Source organism: Convolutriloba macropyga, chromosome 10 (assembly GCF_964194025.1).
Source record: "Convolutriloba macropyga chromosome 10, txConMacr16.3, whole genome shotgun sequence".
Taxonomy (NCBI): domain Eukaryota; kingdom Metazoa; phylum Xenacoelomorpha; order Acoela; family Convolutidae; genus Convolutriloba; species Convolutriloba macropyga.
In genome coordinates this window covers 46,280,085-46,307,266 of record NC_134477.1, presented here as the reverse complement: position 1 = coordinate 46,307,266, position 27,182 = coordinate 46,280,085, and the positions used below count along the sequence as shown (strand labels likewise).

The 27,182-nt window shown below is 38.3% G+C and overlaps 1 protein-coding gene across 1 annotated transcript in view; it reads left to right on the top strand.

Annotated features, from left to right (window-relative positions):
* LOC142348165 (uncharacterized) overlaps positions 1-25,541 on the top strand; it is a 53,735-nt gene extending 28,194 nt beyond the window's left edge. Inside the window, exon 10 of the mRNA XM_075399396.1 lies at positions 24,734-25,541. Within this exon, the coding sequence (XP_075255511.1) occupies positions 24,734-24,897 (164 nt within the window). The 3' untranslated portion in view covers positions 24,898-25,541. The remainder of the gene's footprint in view (positions 1-24,733) is intronic.
* Positions 25,542-27,182: the final 1,641 nt, after the last annotated feature.

Here is a 27,182-nt window from a genome sequence, read left to right as displayed (position 1 = left end):
TACGATAGTTTAGCTTCAAAGCAACTACGGCATAGGTTAATCAAATAAAGCCCTTGAATTTAAACGCAGGCTGAGTCAGTTGAGACATAAATGTTTTGCTTTTTAATAGCCGCTTTTTAATAGACTCTTTTAGGGCTTTTTCCTTATAGACCGTATGTGTCATAAATTGACCGTCCGAATCTAACCCCAAAAAGTCTAGTGGTCTATTAAGGGACTGGTGGTCGATCTCTCAATCATATTTCTTAAGTTGTTTCAATTCATGGAAGGCCACAAGCGTCTATCGCGGCTATTTTCCGGCAAACTGCCGGCTATGTTTATTGTTGTTCGTTCTGTTGTTGTTGAAATGATGATAATGCGTGTCAACTGACTATTAATGATAACTTGCATTGCGCATCTGATTTCAACGCATGTTTATTCCCTAACATAATGTTAAAACGATAGTGGTCATTTCAAAATGAAAGGTCAAATTTAGACCATGCAGATATCGCCGTATCGATGTTCATATGCATGCCTAGAGTTTTTCGAGCGTTCGCTTGCGTTTCAACTTCCCGGGTTGCCCATCATCCTTGATTTCATACAAGGCCATATATGATCCCCGATTATCATACAAGGTCATATATGATTTGTTTGATTTCCCGGTAATCATACAATTTTCATACAAAAAAAAAACCTAATCAGGCTATCGTATGTGATGTTAGCTCTAATTGACCTTTGATCTAAGAAGCATGGTACAAGTGACTTTGTAAAAAGGTTTGTTTCTTTAAGTGTTGATGCTCGTTTTGGCTATTAATAACTGCTGAACCGCTGCTTAAAGTTTTAGGTTTCGTTTGTTATTGTTTTAAATAGGTTTTCCATACTTTTCAAGTATTTTAAGTGTTAGGAGGGAGGGATTAAGATTTTCGGAGGGAAACAGCTGAAAAATTTACAGGACCGTTTTAGTAAAAGATCTAGAAACTGGTACATGCTTCAAAGCAGCTACGGTGATATTTTGAAAGATATTTTTGAAAGCCATGTTTTGAAATTAATTTTAGTTTTTTTTGTAGCTGCGACACTGTAATCCGAGTTTCATTATTGCCGGAAGTTGGCCTGCTGTGTTTGCCAGTTTTTACTTCTATGGCAGAGGTGCAGCTTATATCCCCATTAAGTGCAAGAGACTTATCGCCGGTTTTAGTTAAAAGTTCAAAATAATAAAACTTGTTTATGCGTCTACCTTGAGTTTTTGTCTCTGTCATCTGAATAGCTGAAGTTTTCAGTATCAAAACAATTGTATACCTGTAAATTTATGTTTAAAGAGGGAAGAAAAGGTGAGGGTTCGTTCTTAGTCGTGTCGTAATCAGTTTGGTTATTATTTGTCTCTCTGTCTGAAATGAGCGATCACAACTGATAATGATATAAAGTAAATGGCAAACTAATATTAATAGTAGTTGAAAGCACTTCTAATCAATTTGGACTCTATTAATTAAATCTATATCTACTGAATAGTGTGTAATGGCTGTCGAGACAGTTTTATGCTAGAATGGAGAAATACGATTAAACCGGTCTGATGATGGTATTGACATGGCTGTTATATTGTGGGCGCCCACTCTCCACCAACAACAGGGCTATTAACATCGAATTGTATATGAAACAGATGAGATAAACATTGGCGGAATTACACATCGTTTTTTTAAGCTGTTCTCTAAATTAAAATCTAAAAAGACATTAAACATCAAGAAATAACGTTGAAAGTTATTATATCTGCGAAGCTGTTAGCTGAGCGTAGCCATATTGCGGTGTTCCTGTTTTTTTTACAATCCAAAAGATTTGGATTTTTTTGATGCGCTGTAGTTTTTTGTCAACGAGAACTCAAAACAGAGTCTTGATTTTGATCACGCTTGAGTAGTAAGGGGAGCGAACAGGTGAGTAGCTTTGAGGCGTGATTTTTTTTGAAGTAACTTTTTAAATGGAGTGAAATGGTATTTGTACAACGAATTTTCGGTTTTAGGAAGCGATTTTGTTCGAGTGAGGCAATTTAAATTCTGTGTTTGCTCTTTTTTCAATATTTTTAACTAATCGTTTCAACATATCATACATGCGTTCTAATAATTCTTAGGTGTGTTTTTTGAATTTATCAAAAGTATATACCACTTAGAGACTGCTTATTTTCAATAAATTATCTGTTTTTAATAACCGCTCTCAGGTTCTCGGCTAGCTATTATTGTGGCCCTATTTTTAAAATTCAATAAATTTGAATTGTATTGGTGTGCTGATTTATACTACTCAAACAGGAGTATTGGAGAAGCGTCTTTTTAAAATCAACTTTATTGGAGTAAATTTTGGAGTAGGAAATGAAGAGCGTGAGAAAATTGGAGTTGTTTGAGTGCTAAACAAAATTGGTGCGTGGAATGAAGAGAGTGTTTTTCTTATTCATACCGGTGTTTCCGAGAGAGCGAAAAACTGAAGTGTGAAACAAGAGGGCGTGAAAGCAAAAATTTCTTTGAGCAAAGTTTTTTTATTCTCACGTGGGGCTTTTGAAAACAGGTTTTCCAGATGATTGTTTAACAGGTCTTATTAGAATATTTTTTTGTTAGGATTGTTTCAATAGTGGTTTAAAGTTCTGTGGTAAAAAATATGAGTTTTATGCTTGTTTGGAGGTTCTTCAGGTGTTTTGCTGATTTATGGGTAAATTTAACCCATTTTTTTGCTTAGTTTTTTTAACTGCCTTAAGTGGGATTTGAAAACACGGAATACTTATATACCAAGAGTGTGCAGTCAGTTTTGTTGGCATAAAACTTATTGTTGACAAATAATACAAACTATTGATCATTTTCAAGTGAAATGGTATTTGTACAACAACGAAATCTGAATTCTAATTTTGCCTTTTCTCCTCATTTTTAACTAATCTTTTCAACAGGTCATACATGTGCGCTAATTTTGCATTGTTGTATTGTTTGAATTTATCAAAAAGGGCAGTTAATAGTTGACACTTTCTTGTAAATAGATTATAAGTTTTTAATAGCCACCCTCATCTTTTCAGCTGGCTTTTCTAGTGGCCCACTACAGTTCAAATTTGAATTGTATTAGTGCGCTGATTTGTACGAGTCGAAGAGGAGTATTGGAAAAGCGATTTGTTTTAAATCAACTTCATTGGAGTAAATATTGAAACGAGATCAAACGTGTGAGAAATTTGAAGTTGTTTGGGTCCGGAACAAAGTTGAAGAGTAGAATGAGAAGTGGTTTTTTGTTTATACCTCTGTTTTCAAGAGAGCGAGCAGTTGGTATGACAAAAATTTTCCCATTGAGAGAATTTTTTGCGTTCTTATGAGTCTTTTGAAAGCAGGTTTTCAAATTGCTATGTTTAACAGTTGTTATGATATTGTGTTCGTGTTAGGGTTGTTTCAACAGTGGCTTGAAGTGTTTGGTAAATAATAATAATAAGTTTTATGCTAGTTTGGAGGTTTTTCTTCTATTTCGCCGACATATAGGCAAATTTTAGCCTATCTCGCGCATTCTTTTCTTTTAACTGCCTTAAGTGGAATTTGAGGTTGTTGGTATAAAACTTTTTTTTCTGAAGAGTATGACAAATTATCCAAATTTTTGCAATTTTTCGTTTTCTCTATTATCTTGGCCTTTTATGACTTGCTTATTTTGCGATCATTTTTATACTCTTATTTTCAAAAAGTTTCTAGTTCTAATTGTTTTTAGAGCTAGTTTTTAATGACTTGTCTTCAAATTTTTTTTAAAAGTTTTTGTGAGTGGTTTGTAGATTTTTAGGTACTAGTTTTTTGTTTTCTTTGAGACGTTTTTGGAATTTTAGGGCTGTTTTTTAATTGCTCTCAAAGTTTGAGACAATTATTGTAAACCTGTCTTTTTTATGCAAAACTTTTGCTTGACCGTTTTTGCTACTGCCGAAGTCAAACGCTCGCCGGTCGTCTGAGAGCAAGTTGCCCGACGTTAGTCGGTTATGTTTGGTTGTGTAGAAATTTTGTGTTTCCTGTCTATAGTCCCAGAGTGTTAAGTTGTTTCGACTTTGACGTTGTACCTAATTTTTTTCACGAACCTTTTTTTCTAAAAGGAAAATAAAAAAAATAAGTGTAAGTCAGCCTCTTTGATACTTATTGGACGTTGTTAGAACCGATAATTATCACCAACCTATTTTCTAAAAGAAATGAAATAAGTTCTGGATTTTTGTAGTGTTCTGTTTTTCGTGAATGTCTTGCTATTTAGTTTGCTTGCTATCAGATGTTCTTTCAAGGAGACTTATGTTGTTGTATTTAGTTTGTTCAATTCTTTGCTTTGTAATTCAGGACCCGTGCTACTAGGTCTATACCAATAGGAACCTGACAGAACCATGAAGCACAATTGTAGATGCCCGCTTCTTTAATTTTGTTATTATAAGTGTTTAGTCAGCCTCTTTGTACTTTTTGTTATTAATACTCTTTATACTCCCATTAAGAAGCAGGAGTATGTCTAACTGCGAAATGTCATCAATATAGTTCGCACGTCAAAAATGGTTTTATTGCAAAAACTTTTTCTCTTCCAATCCCAATCGGGGTTTTGGGAGTCGATGGTGGCTATTTTTCAGCCCTTTTTTGCTTAACACGTTTTGTAGTTTTGTTTTACTGTTTCTTAGTTTTACAAAGAAAAACTCAAATTTTTACAATGAAATTTTTGAAAGAAAGCTTTTTGCTAATATCATTAGGTGTTGTTTTCCCCATTGGTATATTGGAATTACATGTTTATGAAGCAACCGAGGTTATTATTCATCAATTTATTAATTGGTCTTAAACGAAGTTCTTAGCAATTATTCTAAACGTGTTGGTCTCTCCTGCAAATTTTTCTCTTGACCATTTTCGCTTTTCTTCTTGAACATCCTTTGACTTCTAAAGTGATTTTTTCACGCTTTCATTCTTCATTTTTGCGTGATCTCTATTAGTCTCATTCCGAAGTAAAGCTTTTTGCTAATATAAATTGGTTGCAGCATAGAGACAATGTGTGTCTGATGGCCAAGTGGGCAGTGTATTTTGATAGGGATCGTGTGGTCAATGGTTCGAATCCCTGCATGGTCAAAAAATTTTCTACCTGCCTGTCGTTCGAGGGCAATTAATCCTCCGACATTAGCCGGTTTATGTTTTAAATTGGCTAGAACTTTGAATTATACCCGCAATTTTTACTTGTTGGGCCGTTGTTGAAGCATACGCCTGTGGACTGCAACCTTTTTTTTGCCTGGGTTGATTTGGCTTGTTTCTGTTTGTGATACCCCATATATGGGTATCTTGACCTAAACCCACAATCTCGTTGACTCTACTTTATTTCCGCCCAAAATCTAGCCCGAACAAATTTATTATTTAAAGTACCTTCTAAAAGTATATATATCTATAGACCATACAAGGATGTTCACACGAATGTACCTGTTATTGTTTATTATGTATACAAGGATGTGCACACGGATATACCTGTTTATGCTTATTATGTACACTCTTTTGTTTTCTGATTTACTATATCTGAAGTTACTATATTCACTCCAATCAGAACACTGGTAGAAACAAGACCTCAGAAAATTCAACTATAAATCTCTTCTTCTTTTCTTATTGGCTTAGAAAAGTAACAAATGAGAATCGTCGACACTGCTCCGAAGTGAAAAGACCGCTAAAACACAAAATTAGAAATACCAAGGAAATCACGACTAAACAAGAGCACAGGAGTGGAGTATTACATGGTGAGTCGCGGAGACGATTTAATGAATACCACTTATCAAACCTTACTTCACAACTGCCGAAATTCTGACCAAATTGTGGAATTAGCTAAAACGGTTCACATTCTTTGCTTCCCTTACGACGTTTATGTAGAAGAACATCACAAACACGAGCATTCCCTAAGCTCCTCCTACGAGATCCTGGATATTTTCGTACACTTTGAAAATTTGTTATTCTTCGTTAATTGTGTTGATGTTCTCTCTTCTGACATTGGTAGAAAAATTCTCGTGATTAGCAGATTTTCTAATACCACTGAGTTTACTGAAAGCGTTAACCAAGCTGAAGTTGAGGCGATGTTGGAAATTAAAGACAACCACTTCTTCTGCTACTTCGATAATGATGATTCCGACAACGACTCAACTAACTAGACGACACACCAGAAGGGCCTGACAACCAGAAGATAACCACAAGACGGGGAGAACTTCACCAGCTGCAGAACACAGGACAAGATTGCTGTGCCGAACAAGAGACTACTCAGGAAAACAGTAAGACAAAATCGGTCACGGTGCTTATTAATTCGTTTACTCAGTGCTCTCCCTTAAGCTCATTAAGTTAATCGGTGCTCACATTAAGACTAGACTAGAACTAAGTAGCTCTAAACTATGGCTGCACAAGCACAAATCACTGTAGATCCATACAGCGGTGAAGAAACGGAAAATTTTCGGCAATTCGAACAACTGTTCAGAGGATTCGTTGGCGTAGCAGGCATTGCAGCAAACCAACAGGCAAATTTTCTCCAACTACACCTGAGAGGGCCAGCCCTCCGATTTTTTCAAACTCTGCCAGAAGTGACACGAAATGATGTGAACTTAAGTTTCACTGCCCTACGCGACCATTTCTGTAATGTCCAACTCCAAGAAGTCCATGTTCTAAATTTAGAGAAGCTAAGATTTGACCCAAAAACTGACACGCCAGAAAATTTCCTGGTTACCATACAAACAAAGGCAATACGAGCATGCCCGACGCCAGTGCTCCCTGCAGTAGACCCAATAGACGCAGCAACCGCTGATCCAGTGGTAGAACGTACACGATTCGATACGGAGACAGCACAGAGAGCCGAAAGACTGCAAGCGGCAGAAGATTTCAAGAACGCTCAAGTGAAACGGATCTTCCAAAAAGCCATGCCTGGATGGCTACGATCAAAGTTGATGGAGCAACCACCACATTCCACGGTACAAGAACTCTGTACTTTGGCTCGACAGCAGATGACCATCAGGGACCTGTGCAGAAAAGAGGACTATCCAGAGGATGGATTTAACGAGGTTAGCACCACGATATCAGATAATCTTGTAAATGCGCTATCAAGATTGTCAACTCAGCAGGAATCAATGGACCGCAGACTACAATCAATGGATGATCGAATCAAAAACACAGAAAATGAGACCGTAGCACAAAACGCAGTCCCGGCCAACCAGAACTTTAACTCTCGTCAACAGCAAATGCCCCAACCGTACAGATTCCAGCAGCCATTTGGAGAAACCAGACCCTCAACTTATCCCCAGTACCAGAATAGACCGCAGAGAGGAAACTGGTAACCGCGTTTCAGGGGGGTTACCAACAACGTTGGGTTCAGCCACGCTACCAATCTGACCTAGGTAGACCCAGGACGCCATACTTCACCTTTCAAGCAAGACAACCTGTTAGAATGCCAAGAGGACCGTATATGCCAGTAACACGAGCTAGCCGAGTGTTCTGCTACACTTGTGGTTACCCCAACCACACTTCCAGTCAATGTTCATCGTACAATCGACCGAACAGCCGTGGAACCTCGTTCCCCTTCCAACGTCAGCCAAAAAACTAGAAGCACCACCCAATAACAAAAGTCGCACACAAAACAATCATCATAATCAAACAGAAAAACAAAAAAATAACAATCATCTTAATACACTTTATTTAAACAATGTAACCCCAACAAAAGGTAATATTCTATCTTATGTAAAGCTAAACTTTTCACCACTTATTTCACGCAGAGCGTTAATCGATACTGGCGCTTGTGCAAATGTAATCGGCAAAAGCCTCTTTGGAGAACTACAAAAAGACAAACAACTTTACAATCATATTAAATATGAGCAACCTAATTGGAAACATGTAAAAATGGCAGGAGGCCAATTAGTTGAAGTAACAGCACAAGTCTCACTAACATTTAAACTAGCCCATGTCACTTTCACTGAATCTTTTATTGTGCTACCAAAATCAAACTCCATAATACTCGGAAATGATTTCTTTATTAAACATGATATTACAATCAACCCCAAACGTTCGTTGATAGAGTTCCCTGATCTAACGGTTTCAATCAATGAAATTAAGCCACATAACGAACCAAGACGAGCAGTCAGAGCAAAAAAGCTTCCAATTTACACAACAAAGAAACATGTGATACAGCCAAACAAACAGTCGATAGTCGAGTGTACTCTTTCAAAACACACTGAGGACCTTAAGTTTAGAAGTGGTTTAGTACTCCCTTGTGAAACATTAGAACGAGAAACTGATCTAGCACTTACGTCATCACTTAGCACAATCGGAGAAAATAACACAATTTTCATTGCAGCTCTTAACTTTACAGACCACCCCGTAACACTGACAAAAGGAACAGAACTAGCCCGTTTTCAAATTTTAACATCAGAACAAGCAGACAAGTTGATCCAAGTAGACCCAGAGTTAATAGCACTTGCCAAATTTCAAAATAGCAAAAACTTTATTCCCGAAATTAATCAACTAATCCAAGATCCAGACAGAAAAGGTAGGAATCAACCACCTCGACCAAAACCTGACTATGACTCACTTTGGTTCCCAATTCCTGAAACGTGTGAAAATCCATCGTCTCTCCCACCTCTTCAAAAACAAATCCATGACCAGATAGAGATGCTCCAACAAAAAGAATCAATTGACCCAAAACACAATTACGATGATCGAGAGAAATTCCTTTCACAGTTCACATGGACAAGATCTCTGCTAACCAGTGACCAGAAACAGCAAGTGGAAAACCTTTTAGTTGAATACAATGATATTTTTGCAAAGCATCGTTTCGACGTTGGATACAACACAGAAATGAAAATAAAGTTGACACCAGAGCACTCAATGCCAATGTACGTTCAAGGTCCACCAACGCCAATTCACTTGCGTGACGAACTTCACGTAGAGCTTGCACTAATGCATTACTACGGTTTAATAACAACATTGCCACAGTCAAAATACAGTAGCCCCTTGTTTGCACATAGAAAAGAGTCAGGACGACTCCGATTGCTGATTAATCTCAGAAGAATTAATCACTTGCTCAAGAACGATTACCTGAATGCTAACTTTTCAATTTCAAACATGACTGACGCAACGAACCACTTTGCAGGAAAGACGTATTTCACTAAACTAGATTGCTCACAAGCTTACCACTGCGTCCAAATGGCAGATGACATATCTGTACAATTACTTGCATTCAACTTCTCGTCAAGAACCTACGCCTACAAATGCTTAGCTCAAAGACTTAGTAAGTCAGTAACTGGATTCAGTTCATTCATCAGGCATTACCTGGATCCATGTCTTGCAGCAGACATGTGCACTCAGTTCATGGACGACAATGGATGTGGAGTTAAATCTTTTGAAGACCTGATACCAACACTGAAGCAAGTGTTTGATTGCATCCGTAGATCTGGACTTAAATTGTCACCGCAGAAATGCGAAATTGCCACTGACTCAATGAAGTTCCTGGGGAATGTAATCACTAAAGAGGGAATTTCTCCAGAGTCACTGAAGATTAAGAAGTTTCTCAACAATGTACGGCTCCCGAAATCCACAAAGGCAGTTAAACGGTTGATAGGCTTTGTGCAATTCTTCCGGAACTACATACCTAAATTGGGAGAGAAACTGATACCATTCTATCGAATGTTGAAGAAAGATGCAACACTCGAGCCTGACGAATCACATGTGAAAGCACTGGCAACATTGAAGGACGACTTGCTAAAGGCAACAACCATGACATTACGACTCGCAAAACCTGGTCAGAAGTACACCCTACTTTGTGACGCCAGCTACTACGCCGCAGGATTTGTACTGATGGTAGACTACTTGGACGAGAATAACACAAAGGAAACCAAGAAGTATTCACCAGTTTCTTTTGGAAGTCAAGCCTTCACGACCCCACAATTCAAGTACTCAATCTACTACAAAGAATTTCTCGCACTTTATTTTGCACTCGAGCACTTTGCACATTTCATTTGGGAATCCACTCATCGGGTTGTAGTACTTACAGACAACAGAAGTCTAACTCAATTCTTCCAGTCAAAAACGATACCCCCATCACTTTGGAACTGCTTGGACCGTGTGCTCTCTTTCAATCTAGTAATTGCTCATATACCAGGAAAAGCAAACTATGCAGCAGATTTTCTTTCGCGAGTGGAAGTAGATAGAGCCGCAACTGTGTCTCTAAAACTAAATGAAAAGATACCAGTGAGAGACATTGAAATCAACACGGAAGCCCAAATACCGAATGCAGAACTAAATTCAATTGATTGTGTGGATGATTTTTTCGAGTCCCGAACCGAAACTGAAGCATTCATTAATCAATTGAAGCAGTGTGGCCTATACGACTCATATCAAGAGAAAATGAAGACCATTGAAGATGAAATCAAGGGATTCGTGAAGTTGTACAAGCCTGAAGTAAATGCAGTTGAATACATCAACCCAGCTGACACCCTAAACGATATTTTTGACAGAAGTCAACCAATCGATCAAAAAGCAGAGCAGATGAAAGACCATGAAATACGGAAGATTGTTGAATGGAAAGAAAACAACACAGTAGTTGGTCTAACGTATGCATCAAGAAACATGAGGAAGTATTACAAACACATGCAAAGACTAATTGTAGAAGATGGAATTTTATACAGACTCTTCTACGACGATGCAGGAAAAGTGATTCATCAACAGTATTGCGTGCCAGAACACTTGCGGAAAGAAGTCCTCTATAGGATCCACAACTCAAGAACAGCAGGACACAATGGAATAACAAGAACAATTCAGGAGTTCAGAATAAGGTTTTATTTCCCAGGATTCACGGAACAATTAGTAGACCTGGTGAAAAACTGCTTGACATGTTTACAACTGAAAACAGCAAAAGAAGGCACGCTGAAGCCGCCATTGCAGCCTATATCATCTCTGCAATCTTTCCCCGGAGACCAACTTCAAATTGATCTGGTTGGAACTTTTAACTCTCCAGTCTACACATATGTCTTAAGTGGAATAGATGTGTTCAGCAAATATTTATTCGCAGTTCCATTGACGAATGGAAGCGCAGATACAGTAGCAAGAGAGTTAGTGAAGTTCTTCTTCAATCATAGCTATGTGCCAGAAACAATTGTCTCAGACCTAGGAACGTCTTTTACCTCATCTCTCATGGATGAATTGACGAAACTTCTAGAAGTCAAATTGAAGCATGCATCTCTGAAACATCCACAGACAATTGGAGCAGTTGAACGCTCACACGGACCATTGAAAAGGATCTTGAAGTTGAACACAGACAAGCAATGGAAAGATTGGCACAAGTATGTACCGTTAGCAACCTTCATACACAATACATCTTATCATACATCAATTGGATGTTGCCCTACAGCATTCTTCCATGGACGAGAACCTGTCAAACCACTGGATTTGCGATTTGCAAGAAAAGCAATGGAAGCAGTCGCAGTGAACTCAGACTATGTGGTTGCATTACAAGACGCAATGATGACCAAGTTCGAAGAGAACAAACTTCAGCTAATTGAATCCTACCAGAGATATCGCAGCTACTATGACAAGAAAGCAGAAGCAAAGCCTTTGAAATTACACAGCTACTGCCTACTTTTGAATCCAAAGCTAACATCACAGAAAACACAAATCAGCAAGGCTACACAAGTATGGATTCCATTTTACAGAGTTGAAAAAGTTCTGACAGACTCCAATTACATTATCAGAAAGATTGGAACAAATTTCACACAGTGCGTTCACAGGATACGACTACGACCTGTGAAACAACCACCAGACACAGAAGACCTCGAAATAATAGATCCAAAACAGTTCACGCCTGACCCATCGCGTAGAGACGACAAACGGGAACCTGAGCTCTTCGACAACTACATCGAAGATCTAATTTTCCCAAAACCAGCACCCCCGCCAACACCCAATGAACCCAAACCAGCAACACAAATACATCTTTCAGTTCCTCTAGCTGGAGCACCCCCAGCGGCGCCAGCGCCAGTGCCCATAGCAGCCCCAATTCCACCACCCCCTCCACCACACTTAGGAGTACCACATGTTCCAATGACAGATTCCAGCTCCGACGGAGAACAAAACAACGACCCCCCAATACCACCAGCTGGAGGAGCCCCAGACAGCTCCAGCAGCATCGAGGATGAAAGTCAGCGGACACTTCACCAGCCAATTAAACGCCAAAGTAAAAGAATCCGAGCTAGACAACAAAACGAAGAACAAGCTAGTAGCTCCACAATACCAAGAAGAGTGTCATTCTCAACAAAAATACGACGCAGACACTACTCACCATCTGCAAAGGCAGCAACTCGTGAGTATCAACCACGAGACCAGCCACAATCAAGCAGTTCAACCGCAAACACAACTAGAGAACAAAAACATGATCAGATCACATGTTCATTCCAGCGAAACAGAAATACTAACACTCCAACTAGAGACACAAAACTGGACCAAGTACGTGCAAGCATTCTTAGACACCAGCAAGGAACCTCTAGACCACACTACATGCAAGAAACAAACAGTAGTAGAAACAGGAGGAGCAGGTCACCTGAGAATAATGCACTACACACAAAAGCTAAAGCAAAGATCATTAAATTTAAAGGGAACATTCACAACATGAGAACTGCACTTGCTCACTGTGTACCTAGCAATAGCACCCACTACACGAAACTTAACTCACAGTTAGCTAGGAATCACCCTTATGCAGGTTTTGAACCAATAAATCACCTTAATCACCCAATTGGTTCGGTAATCACAAACTTCGACCCCGAAAGTTTTTCTTCACTCTAGTCACAAAAAATTGCCTCCATGATACAGCCAGCTAAAACGCTCTTTCTTTAGCACCAGCCACGCTCAAAACAACCCTCGAACATTACAATATTAAGGAACTAGTGCTCCCAAAAGTCGGAAAAGGTCTCGATTACCTCAGAGAGCGAACAGCGCTCCGACTGATTTTCGACAAGTTCCAGAACACCCCCATAACCATCTGCTACCAAAATTAGCATGCCAGTCTCTTCATTGCCCCCCCCCCCCCAGCTAATCATAAGTACCCCTCAAACCACATTAAGGCAAATCATATGAAAGAAATCCGAATTAGGAAACCCGAAAAAGTGATAAAAACCGACCAAAAGTTTCAGAAACCGGGAACCCCTCAAATTTAGTGATAAAAACAGAAAATGGCCAAACCAACCTAACAGATCTTCATCCCATGAGCCGGGGCAACTTTAGCACCCATTTTGTGCCCTCCGGCAGTAGTAAAACATCAAGAACTGGGGAGTGCAAAAAACGTCAAAATTGGACCCTAAAATCGAGCAAATTTCTATTAAGTGTCAAAACTCAACCAAGAGTCATAGAGCAATAATTCTGGTACCGGCGGAGAGCTAGGAAGCTGTAGAAACTTGTTAGGTTATCCCCGACCCGATTTGATCCGATTAAAGGGCGTAAAACTCCAAAAAAAACGTCGAAAAATGACCTTTTTTAGCCCCTTTTTTCTCAGAGCCAAAACTCGCGCTCTAGGGCACTTGGAGGTCCGGAATTTGGCTCCGACCGAGATATTGGCCATGTTTACCGAACTATTAGGTCAGATTTTGCCAAAAGTTATTTGTTTAAAAAATCCGTCAACGTTTCGCGAAAAGAAATTGACCCCCAAAAACAGGTTTTTTGACCGTTTTCGAGCCATAACTCAAAACCAAGCAATTTTTCGGCAGCATAACCCTTACTAAAACTTGTTGTACTGCTTGTGATCTGAACGCACGCCAATTTTCAGACCCGTTGGAGCAATCGTCTTTGAGAAAACCTTTCAAAAGGGATAAATGACCCCCTTGAAAAAACTGACACCAAAACGAATAAGTCGGCCTTTTTCTGCAATTTTGCCCCGATCACCTCACAAACCCGTTTACACCTCGCTATTAACCTCCTACAGTTCACAGATTTTGAATCGTTCAAAAATATTCAGTAGTCTTGGAGAAAATCACCTCAACGTGCACATAAAATCACTTAATCTTAAACACGAAATTTGACCACAGTTGAAATTAAGACGAACAAGTGTGTTAGCCGGCAGTAATCCGGTTCTAAACACAAGCCTACTGCATTGCATCATCAACGGGACCAATTAGAAGCCAATAATCTGATTTACTACAAGAAAATGCATCTCAGAAGGAAAGTGAACAAGAGCCTATGAAACATTGGAAAAAGTAGATACTCACGTTTAAGTCCGCTGAGCGGCAGAATGGTCAATATCCCTTATCCACTGCTCGGGCCAATTCCTCAACTCTTCCTTCGTGATGTCGCTATACCGGGACCGAAAGTCATCAGATGTGGAAGTAAGCTTTTGTCGCTTTGAGGAACTGGTGGCATCGGAGGCATCAGATTCATTCCCAAAGCTTTCGAGCCGATCGTAACCGTTCTGGTACAGTACGCGGCAGTGTGTCGTGATCTCCTTTTCATTCCGGCTCTCCGCAAGGGTGTGGTTTTCATTAGGCACATACTCAGCATATGAACGTCTACAATCTTCAATTTTCAACAAGCGCAATAGGTATCCGAATCCATGTACACGCAACTCATTCTGGAACACAGCTCGATTAACTCCAGTAATGAAGTGGTTGAACAGCCTCCTTCCACGATCCGAAACACGGTTGTCAAGTCCTTCAAAACCGCCGACACATGCCCACTTCCGCCTGCCACGAGAAAAGGAAGGCTCGGTGATGATTAGATGCGTCGCAAAGCCTGGCTGTACAATCACATCTCCTGCCTGTCCGATGTGATAATATAGCTGCTCCGGCAACGACGACCATTTCCTTCCTTTTGAACGTTTCTTGTCCTGCCGCAGTAGATCACAGATGCCAGAGTAGGTTGCAATCTTCTGGAGTGCTTCTGCCGCCTTCGGTCTGGTTGCAATGACCCATAACTTCGACCCAGAGAGGAGCTTTGCTACACTTTCGCCACCTCCCCACTCGATGTGAGGGGCAGTAACCCAAGCACCACTAGCGGCAATACAAGCGACACTTTGAACGTCGACTCCTGGATACTTTTCGAAAAACACATCGTCTTGAGGCAACTCGAAAGAGATGGTTTTACAATCGGCCAGCTCTTCCACAAACTCAGGGCGATCAGAGCCGAAAGTCGTCGTCATGTTGAAGGCGTTCTCCGACTGCAGAAACTCGTCCACATCGCACAAACCATCGTTCCACTTCTTCATTAGACGATCGCTCCAATGGAAGACTCTGTGGGCTTCCTCTCCACGAAGATAGAATGCTTCAGAAGGAAAACTGTCACCAGCAAAAGTCCATGAAGCTTTCTGAGGCAGCGGCTGCAGGCCCAACGATTCCAATCGGCCATCTCTGACCATTGCAAGCAATGTTGAAGTCAACAAGTGTTTCGAATTCAAATTCGCTCTAACGCGAGACATTTGAACTGAAAAGTCAAACAAGCGGTTAATGTGCACACGTGCAAAATAACATGCAGCTAATGATACGTGCAGCTAATGACACTCAGTAAACAAAAACACACAATGCACAAATTTCTTCACATTAAATTACGTCCCTACATCAATTAAACACACATGCAGAGGAATCAAAACAAACATACAGACATTCACTGAAAGCTCCAATAAGTACATAAGTACAAACTTGTAAATACGGCTAAATCTCAAGCTGTTGTGAATCGTACTCCAACTGCAAAACTGCTGATTCTAACTGTACCCAAACTATCGCTAGATCACAGGAACGACTGCTTTACTCTGCTCACTCTAGTCACGGAACAAAAGGTATATGAGAATCATCCTGATTCCTCCAAAAAGGAAGATCAGACCAACGATCAGAAAAAATATGTCAAAAAGCAAATTCGCCCCCTGATCTGATCTCAAACTTTCTTCCAGAGCGGGACAGCCACGCGCTCTTTCGCTGGTCCAAATGTTCAAATCAGAGAACCAGGTGCCGTTCTGGCAGCACATCAGGACAAAATCAAAAAAAGTGATGTTCATGCACATCCCGGATCTAGAGATCTCCAATCATGGTTAGAATATGAACATCCTAAATAACAACCCTGAGACAACATTGAGTAAATGGAGATGCGTGATATTTAAATTCAGTTGCCAAATTATTATGAACATTATATAACTAAAATATAAATCAACGAGACAAAACTAAAATATAAATAAACGAGACATTACTAACACAGTTAAAGTGAAAATACATGGAATATGGTACGATAGGTTAAAAAAAATTGCTCTATGTCACCGCGACGGTTACACAATTTCGCGCACTGTCGCTCACCCAATTGTCAACCTGGCAACAGGTTGGAGTCGAGGACATCAAAAACAAAACTGTCGAAACACCTGATCCGAAAATCTTCAGCCAAATTAGGCAATGCTACTAGAACACCCCCCTGAACTTTCCAATAGAGAAAACTGACCATCTTAGGTATATATTTATTAACTACAAATATTAATATTAAACATCCTGAACTAACAAATTTAAACTAACAAACACAAACTAGCACAAACACACCAAGACCCACTTCATGAAATTACTAACTCAACTTCACCACGATGATATTCGAGCAACTTCTTTTGGTTCTTGTAACCTCGGCTTCTTTTTCGGCCTCATCGGAGACGCCCGATTACCTCTCAGATGGAATCATCTTCCATAAAGAGACGAAAATACTACTTGCTGAAAAGTTTGTTAATGTGGAATTTCTAATACCCTTCCCAAACTACAACTTTACACAAAAGGACGCGATTACAACGCTCCTTCAAAAACTTTCGAACATGTGGAAACTACCTTCTGCTTTCTGCCCACTGGCCTTCTCTACCGGGTTCAACTCTTCTTCGGAAAAATTCAATCTTGACTGGCTAGTGAAGAAGATCACAGAGGAAACCGACGCAGCGAAAACAGAAGTGGACCTGATCCGAAGTGAAACCGCGCAATTTTTGACCCCCAATGAAGAGCAGAGCAGAGCGAGACGATCATCAGACGGAGCTGGAGCAGCCTCGCTGTTAGCAGGCATTGGACTATTTGGACCCGGAATTGTCATGCAAGCATTAGGAGGATGTGGAATAACAGGAATCTTTGGAGGATGCCAGAAAGTAGGGAGGAAAAACGCAGAGAACATTCAACGGCTCTCGGAATTCACCTCAGTACTTACTGATCACGTCTTGGAATACACGGAGAAAGCAAATGAGAAGTTCTAACTCATTTCGAGCGAGCTGAAGGAAATTGAGAAGATACAGAGGGAGATGGCAGACACACAGAATAAAAACTGGAGAATCGTCGAAGAACAGTTTGAGGTTTTCGAAAAGAATTTTCACATTCTTCGGGACTGCAGTCAGATGCTCTTTTCCAACCAGCACCTCAACTTTAATTTTAACACAGTCGCCTCCCTTCTTGCAGTTCTGTATGCGGATATAAAAAGTTATCGATCTGCACTCTACGCGTATAAAATCAATGTACAGAACTCGATGCCCATCCTTCTCAGCAAAAGACTGCCCATGTCATTGGTACCACGTGATTCTCTGACAGCAATTCTAGAATCGGTACATGACAGCCAGAAGCACTCAACTGACCGTTTGTCACTGGCGATACCTATGAAAGATCTCCTTTCGTACTATGACGCCCAGCTTCTGACAGAAGTATCATCGCTTGAGCAAGGACTCCTGTTGACACTGTCGATACCACTAGCATCGAAGCAGACAGCCTTCGACGTGTATAGATCTCAATTAGTCCCGATGCCACAGCCGGACCCCTCAGAGGCCATCCAGTGGATCACAGAAGGACCATATCTGGCAGTGTCACAATACACCATGGAGACGACTGTCCTAAGTGAAAGGCAATTCAGCAATTGTCTCGGATCGGCGCAGTACCGAATTTGCCACGAAACCATGGAGACTCACCTGGGACAATCATCATGCCTCGCAACTCTATACCTGAGCAACACTTTACCGGCAGTACAAGTGTGCGATACGGAGAAAGTAGTGCTACCAACACCCGAGAAGGCGACAAACCTTGGCTACGGAATTTGGCTCATAACATCTGCTTCTGACTCCTTTACCCTTCGTTAGTACAGTGTGAAAGACTCCACAACCCCTCACAATATGGAACATAAAGGTTGTAACGTATGTCTGATAACACTGGAATGTGGCCTGCAGTTGATCAGCAGGAACATAAAGATCCGACCAGACATGAAAAGTTGCGAGCTTATACCCGCCAAGCGCATCAATGTCCGCCTTCCAGAACCACTACAGATGTTAGTGTCGGCCACACCGGACATCACAACTCTTCCTTACTTCGATTCCAAATCTGATGCAAACATCGCAATGATCAAACAAGTAAAACGGAAGATTGTGATGCACCAAAGAATCACGGAATCAAACCAACTCGTCGAGATCGCGAAACCGATTGCTGTACAAATGCAGATGCTGAAGCCCACGCTAGTCAACAAGCTTGATAGCTACGTCCCCATGAAGCTGTCTCTCATGTTGACGGTGATAGTTTTCATCGGCAGTTTAGGTCTGCACATCCTGGTGATGTACATCTATCATCGGTTCGCGATCGTGCGAAAGTACACCCCGCAATTTGTCAAAAAATTTTTGCCAAATCCGCCTTCGGACGAACACGACGGACCCTCAGCCCCACCTGCTGAAGGTATGGTCGCCACTGTGGCCGGAACAGCAGCCACCGCGGGAAAAAGGGCAGCTCATGTCCTGCTGCCAGGGACAATAGCTGCAATCGACGCAGTAGATGCAGCTATTGCACAGGACCCCCAGTTTCTGACCACCATTCAACGACACGTAGTCCTGACCCCGAGAAGCCCTACATCAATTGCCTCAAGCAGGCGAAATTCGTGTCACAGAGAGGACGAAATCGACGAGTCAACCACTTAGAGCTACTAAATTCTAGCCGAACCGACCATTACCTATTTGAGCAGTATATAAATTGATTGCTTCATCATATTTTATGGAAAATCAAGTGCGCAAAAAAAATAGTGACCTGTATCTTTCATTTCCTTGGGTGGTGCTCTCATAATTTTTCTTAGCTTTCAAAAATTTCCTACGAAAATTTTTATCTAAGTGCGGAAGTGTGATACCCCATATATGGGTATCTTGACCTAAACCCACAATCTCGTTGACTCTACTTTATTTCCGCCCAAAATCTAGCCCGAACAAATTTATTATTTAAAGTACCTTCTAAAAGTATATATATCTATAGACCATACAAGGATGTTCACACGAATGTACCTGTTATTGTTTATTATGTATACAAGGATGTGCACACGGATATACCTGTTTATGCTTATTATGTACACTCTTTTGTTTTCTGATTTACTATATCTGAAGTTACTATATTCACTCCAATCAGAACACTGGTAGAAACAAGACCTCAGAAAATTCAACTATAAATCTCTTCTTCTTTTCTTATTGGCTTAGAAAAGTAACAAATGAGAATCGTCGACCCTGCTCCGAAGTGAAAAGACCGCTAAAACACAAAATTAGAAATACCAAGGAAATCACGACTAAACAAGAGCACAGGAGTGGAGTATTACACTGTTTCTTTGCATAAACAATCTGTAGTGTTATAATAGGGCTTCTCTACTTTCTGTTCTCAGAATTTTGTGTATCCGAAAGAATCTATTTGTTCAGTCTACAAAAATAAGTTATATTGTTGGCAATTGGCGTTTTTAGTAGACACGTCAGCTGGTCAGACGGCTATAGTGCTTCTATTTTCAAGGTGGATAGAAGGTAAAATACCATTGATTAAGGTCTTCCAACTGTTCGTTCTCCTGTGTAATTTTTGCAAGTTGGTCTATTTGGTTTTATTTCAAATATCTCAAACCCAACGATACCTCAAATCCCCGAATGCATTTATCCTCTCCGACCCACACCCACCGAAAAGTTAGATGCGCTTTGAAAGAAGAGCTTTCGCTCAATGGCAAGGATAGCAACTATTTCGAAATAATCAGGGCTCTGTAAATAGCTTTTTAAAAAGTTCTAACAAAAGCCAAGATGACATTTTTTCTTATCGTGGCTTTGAATAGAAAGAAAATGAGCTTTGAAACGAATTGAATAAACAAAATACAGTAGATGTCTATTATTTATTACTGCTTTTTCGTAGATTCCCCTTGACATGTCATTGTTCCTGAAATATCTCATAACCCACGGCTGAGTGGTCAAATGGTTTTTCATGTAAAAGTTATTCCAAGAAGGGTGAAAAAAAGTAAGAGATCAGCAAAGGGTTTTAAAAATGATTTTAAAAAAATTACGCCCACCCTACCCTTTTGGATGATATCTGTTCTTAATATTACAATAAGTCACTCTTCAGGAGTATCATAGCTTACCGGAGCAATTTTAAAATGAAACACTTTCATTTGATTTTTTGTGATTTTGTGATTTTTCAGCTTTCCCAAAAACATTACAAGTTGATGAAATTTATTGATTTCGACAATTATCAAATAAAAAGAAGCAATTTTAATATTGTGTCTTAACGAATTATTATTTTACGCGCACATGTCAAAAATATATTATCACCATTTCAACGTAAAAAGCACTTGGAAATATCTGTTGAAAACTTTGATCGTTTTATTGTTTATTTTCTCAAACCAAGTGAGTTTTTCTTAAGCCCTTTCTAAGTAGTTATGGCAATCATTATAATTACTGCTAACGTATTAGCCATATCAATTCCGAGTTGGAAATTTTTAGAAACTGCTGTTTTCGAATACCTCGATGAATTTCTGCTTTGAGAGAATTTGTTAACTGTTCCCTCTGAGTTCTGTAAAGGCAAACTTTTACCTTAACACACAAAAATAAAATTATTTATTTGTTAGCTTATCATTGTCGTCAAAAAGCGTATTCGGATGTTCTCTACTAGCTTTTTATTTTTCTGAAAACAAAACTTCTTTTGTCTTTTTTTCTGAAAACAAAACGTCTTTTTTCTAACGACCTCTCTTAGCTAAACATTCCATCTACAACCTTATAGTTATTAAGTTTGGAGACTTCGTTGTAAGAAAATCTTTCCTGGCAGCGGATCTGTAAAGGAACCAAGTTCCTCTATACTTTTCCGTCTCCCAAACCCTTTCATGTTTGTAAATCAGAACTTTATTTCCTGATTCATGTTGACTTTGTTGAAGAAATCAGAAGTGGTTGACCTTCGCTTGGAATATTGGTTATAGTAAGAGATTTCCCGTTTTTTTTACCAGAATCTGTGTGCCCATGGCGCGAATTGTAACGTATATATAGAGCTTGATTTGCTTCCATAAGTATGACAGAAATTAAACAATTGTTGAAAAGTTGTCTTGGTATGTAAGACTTAGGCCGAAGAGCTTAAACAGGATCTTTCTGTATTTAAAATTTGGTTATGACAAAAATTGTTGTGTATAACATTTTCGCGTTTTGGATTATTCTTTTCTACATTCTTAGTGCTCATTTCAGGTTCAGTTGTTCAACAAAGCTATCTGAAGTGAACGCAATTTGAATGAGAATCAATGTAAAAGCTGAAGAGATCATAAAAACCAATTGTTAATACTAAAACTAATAAAAAACCACTGCTAATTAAAATCAATCTATTTTTGAAGCTGAATATTTTTAACTGTAGCGTTTGATTGGTCTAGTGCTAGCTTATTTTAGTACTAATCCTAACTTCCATTGTTTTGCTTCCAGTGGTAGGAGGAAGTATGGTCAAACGGTTTTTTTTGTTCAGTCAATTTCCGTCGATCGATATATTCATCGCACCGAATTTTGTGTGGTATCATTAGAAAGAGCTCCAGCGTAGAGTATATAACTAAAAATATTTCGTTCGAATTTCGTTTTTTTCCACTGAATTATCGAGTTTTAAAGTTTTGTCAACATCTGACTGATTTTCGTTCTTATTGTTTAAATTTTCCATAGTTTTACGCAATTTTCTAGAATTTTGATTGAAGAAATGGGTTAACATTGTTCACGATAGTGTTATTGGTTTTACTTTAAAAACAAAAGAGTGTTGTTGTACTGATCGATCCTATTTTTTGGCTAAAATTTTGGCTAAATTTTTCAAATTTCAGCCTTTTTCATCAAAATGGCACGAAATAAGCTTTTTTAGTCCTTTTTGTTTACATCACCGATTTAGCATTCCTAAAAACTGCTGACATAATCATCGTTAACCTCAAAGATAGCTAGTTTTACTCGTGGATCCTTTGAGACTGTTCTTGAATTAAACAGTCTTCGGTTTTTTGCTAACTTATCTCGATAATTTTGCAAAATGCATCATTCATTTCAGATAAATTGATTTTTTTGTCAATTTACCCATATCCATAGCATTAGGAACAAATACGTGTTACAAATAGACCAACGGCAATAGCAAGACTAGTTTTCTCAAAGTAAAAAAAAATCTGTTTGTAATCAGTCTACGTTTTTTTCAAATCGTTGTCGCATTTTGTGCTTTTTCCTACGTTAGTTAAAGGAGAAATTTAAATCAAAACGTAGTAATGAGTGGTCCGATTGGCTTCCTATATAAATTCAAGAAAACGTATCTAATGTTTTAGTAAAAAAAAATTTGGTCCTTTTCATTTTTACTTTTGTGCCTTAAATTAAACAATGGATTATTAAGCTTTGCGACTTTTTTCCAACTTGAGGGCTCAAAGTCGGAAAAGACAGGTCACATCGTCTTTTTAAGGAATTAAATTTTAGTTTTCAATGCGGTTTAACGTTTTAAGTAAGGTTTTTCTGCTTCGATAATACGAGTTCGCACAATTTTTTTTTTAGATTTTATTACTTTTTCCCCGAGAATTCAGGTTCATTTGGCGTATTCTTGAAATGTCACATATTACATTTTTGGCATTTAAATGGATAACACAATTGAACACAGCATTATTTCAGCGAAAAGATTATCGTTTTAACTGATTCAACGCCACCGTCCTTTAGCAGAATTTAATGAAGTTTTTTGTCAATGTTTGTCGTTCTTCTGTAGTCCGTTGACATATTTTAATTATTTCTAGGTCTTAGCGGCTTCTAATAGATAAATATAGGAACTTATTTACTGATTTTAGTACATAGCTAAAGTTTTAAATTACTTCAAAATCAAACGTTTTAAAAAACGTTTGTTTTTAATTTGAAATTTACTGTTCGTTTTTTGTCTACTTGTTACCTAGTCTGAATAATTACAAGTTGATATCAAATTATTTGTATCAAGGAAAAGATTTATTGACCATGTCAAAAGTTCTTAGTGCATCAGTTATTGATTTAACGACCTCGATACCGGTTTTTTATGGTTAATTTAATTTTCGACTGTTGCCTTGGTTTGTCGTTCCTTTTGTAGTCGAATAAAAGATTCTGGATAATTGCAGATTTTGTTGGTGTCCTATGGAAAAACAGAGGATTCCAACTGAATCAAGTTGATAGCTTAACTTTTCATGACTTTGGATTCTATTGGTTTATAAAAATTTAGCTGTTTTTTTGTTTTGCTGGTTTTTTTGTCGACTTGTCAACTATTCTTATTATCTACTATCTACAGGTCGCATTTCAACTAATTGATGTTGAAGAAAAACACAATTGTCCTTACTTAAGGTTTTTCGTGCATTGCTTATTCAACGGTTTCCATACCGTTTTTTCGCAAACTGTTAATATAATTTTTTTTATTTTTGTCTGTTTATCTTGCTTTTTGTTGACGTATGACATTGTGATTAATGGCAGTGATGATGGCGCGCCTTTTTCGAGAAATAGAAGAAGCTATTTATGGGTTTTAGTTGCTAGCTAATGATTTTGTCTGAAATTAATTGTTTTTTTTTTGAAAAATATAAATGTTTTAACTTTTCTCTTGTTGTTTGTTTTTAATACTTTTTACCTAGTCTCAGTAATCAAAGGTCTTATATCTCATTATTGTTGTTCAAAGAAGGCACAGTTGATCATAACCTAAATTTTATGGATTAAAAAACGGTTTTAACGGTTTTTGACGCCATTCTCTTAAAATATTAAGGGAATCTTTTTTTTGTCTGAATTTTTTGTTTATTTTTTTAGACTTACGAAATGTTTTGGATAATAAAAACAGGCCTCAAAGTGTTTATTTTGATGTAGGAATGAGCTGAAATCTATCTAGAGTTTTTAATTGATATTTAGTTGTTTTAATGATTTGAATTTATTTGTTTTCAAGAAAACATGAACGGTTTTTAACTGTGCCGTTTTTTTCTTGTCTATCTGTTACCGAGTGTCAGTAAGCACTGATCTCATGTTTTTTTTTGCAGTGAAATACAAATTATTGTGTCTGGTTTAGGTTATACCATTTACATTACTAAGTGATTGGAGTTGGAAGCATTTTTTTATTCATACACCAATTATTGTTGATCAATGTGTGATTTTTTAAAAGTTTTCTATCTCATTTGATGGACAATTAATCCAAACTTGTGGATAAGCGGGGTCGGAACATTATGTGCGATAGAACATTACTGAGCCTCCTTGTTGGTATTAATATTGTTTCAATGACAAATGACTGGTGATTCAAAATTATTTTGCGTACTCTCAACCTTTACCGATATATGACTCAGGATTAAGGGCTTGCAATATAACGCAACCCTTTGTCTGAGACAACCTATAGACAGTTGTCAACTCTTCGAAATATTTTTCTCCTCACTTATTTGGGCACTACAGGACTGCAGAAGCCTTGTTAAGAAATCGCTCTACAATGATGGCTAGGAGAAATATCAAGTGAAATATCTTTCAGCTATAGGTTATTTTGTCAAAATTATATGAATGGATTTCTGAGTTGGTTTTGTTTGTTGTGTTTTTACCATGCAATTTTTCTCTACAGTGATGATGTTGGCCGATTATGGAGACGAGTTGAATAACGTGGACTTTAAGAAGGGGGATTTAGTCACTACAGGTGATTCGGACGCTGATTGGACAAACGCGACAGTTGACGGGAGTGCGTGGGGTGTTGTACCCACGTCGTACCTACAACCGGCGGCTGCTTAGATGAGAGAGAATGTAGATCACCCCTGAGCTTTTCGACGAACCAAAATTTGTATATGTGATTAAATTGTCGACAAAAACTGTTCTGATTAAAATTATCTGTTATCGTGTGAGCTATGGCATTTTTTAAAAAATAACAAATTTATGCCCTTTCGTGTATTTGATTTCAAACAGAAATGAAGAGAAACTACGACAAAATGCTATGATGCTGGTCTCAAATTGATTTTTTGATTAATTTTAATCGAAAACTAAAATTGGTGCTTTCTTTTCAACCATACACCCCCCCCCCCCCCCCCCCACGCACACGCACTCACACACACATTGGAGGTCAAAGCAACCCCTTATAAAAATTTCTACAGTTTTTTTATATCCTTAAAAATTCATTTAATGTTATGATTCGTGTCTTTCAGTGCTTTGATTTAGAAATACATTTTAATGCTCATTTGATCAATTCTTGTTTCATTGTATTCACACGCCAAACCAATTTTTGATTAAATGGATTTCATACAACATTCAAATTGTAATGTAAACTCAATATTTGTCCGAACCTCAGTTCAAAATTAGCTATATTTATTATAATAGTATAATGACTATGAGCAGTTGCACGTGAATATGTTCATACATTTGAATTCAAATTTTATAATGGATTTTCACGATAAAGACAGCTGCTGCTGACAGTAAGCGTTGCTTGGTTGTTTGAAAAAACAGCGTAAAGTAATTGATTTCATTAGTTGAATTAATAGTGTTCAGGTCTATGATGTTAATGAGTTTTTTTGAGGCTATAGAAGTCAGTTTTTTTTATTTGCTTGCACAGAGAAGAACTTCATCTAAAAGCAATAATAATTATTCTGCGAGCCTTCTACAACGACTGGCTGAAAAGATTACTGTTTTAACATGTCGTTCTTCAAAACTTGATTTTGAACTTCAAAACTTGTCGCCGGCTCATCATTAAGTATTTTCCAAACAGTATTTGTTTATTTCTTCGAGAGTTTTTTGCTTTTTAATTGCTTTAAACAAAGTTTGTAACAATTGCATACCTTGTATGGCTGTCGGTCTTCCTTTGGAACCAAAGCTGAGGATTGGTTTTCTACAAAAATGATTTGTTTTGTTTTCGACGAAAATGAATTTGTCAACGCACTTGATCTATAAACAAAAGTCACTCACTAACCCACATCAATTGCGGACAGACGAATGGTAAATTCATGGTGATAAAGGTCAGGTTAAGAGGATTTTTACCCAGTTCTTTTATTTTTCCGTAAATGTTTGCTCTTTCAATTTGCTTGTAAGTGATTCGAGTCTCATGGTTTCTTTGTTTTGGTTTTAAGGTTTAAGTTAGCACGACGCTCCTGATCTTCTGCAGTCTTGTGGCTAGCTTTTTGATAGCATTTTTTGAACGAGGGATTTTTGTCGTCTGACTGACTATTTATCGTCTTGATAAACGGGATGCAATGGTAAAGCCCGAGGGTATTAATTCGTTGAGCAATTTTCGAAGAGGCTTACAAGTCTCAAGGTAACGAGGCTGTCACGCAGACTAAGTAATGATGAGAAGGGCTACTCTTTTGTACCCTATATTGACTGTAGCTTCACGGTGTAAACGCAACGTTAGATGCTTTGGGTAACCCTCCACTTATTCCCTTTGTGCGCAATCCGTTCCCCAAACCTCGTTCTTTTCCGCCTCACTAAAAGTAAACATAGGCTCCTTAAGATGTAACTCGCGACTACCGAAGCCAACCCTTGCCAGTTGTGTGAAAGCAATTTGGCTGCCTGCTGTTAAGCTAATGAAAACACTTGATATCAAAGCCATAAAACCGTTAGTTAATAAATATAACCGCTAGAAATATTGAACTGTCAGTCTCTGTAAAGAAGTTGCAACCCGTATTTACTGACCTTAGGCTACTTGACAGAATTAAGAATTATGTGGCAACAATTGAAAGTTTATTGAGATATTCTTGAGAAATGTTTTCAAAGTCATTGTAGGTATCAACTGAAAGCATTATATAGATTCATTTATGTCATATAAGGAAGCCATCGGCATCTTTTATTAGTCAAGAAACTAAGCCATGAAACAGCAAAAAATAACAGCTGGGGCAAAAAATAAAGCAAAAGAATTCAATTGAAATTTACAAAAAAACTTTCGGATGCATAAAATTCTTGAGGTTTTCTTTTAAAACAATATATGATCACTGGGCCTCTTTATCACGTGAATTTAAGCTGTCAATAATAAAATTTTGAGAGGTAATATTTCTGCTCTTTAATTAACAAAGAAAAAAAGTTGCTAAGAGAATTTT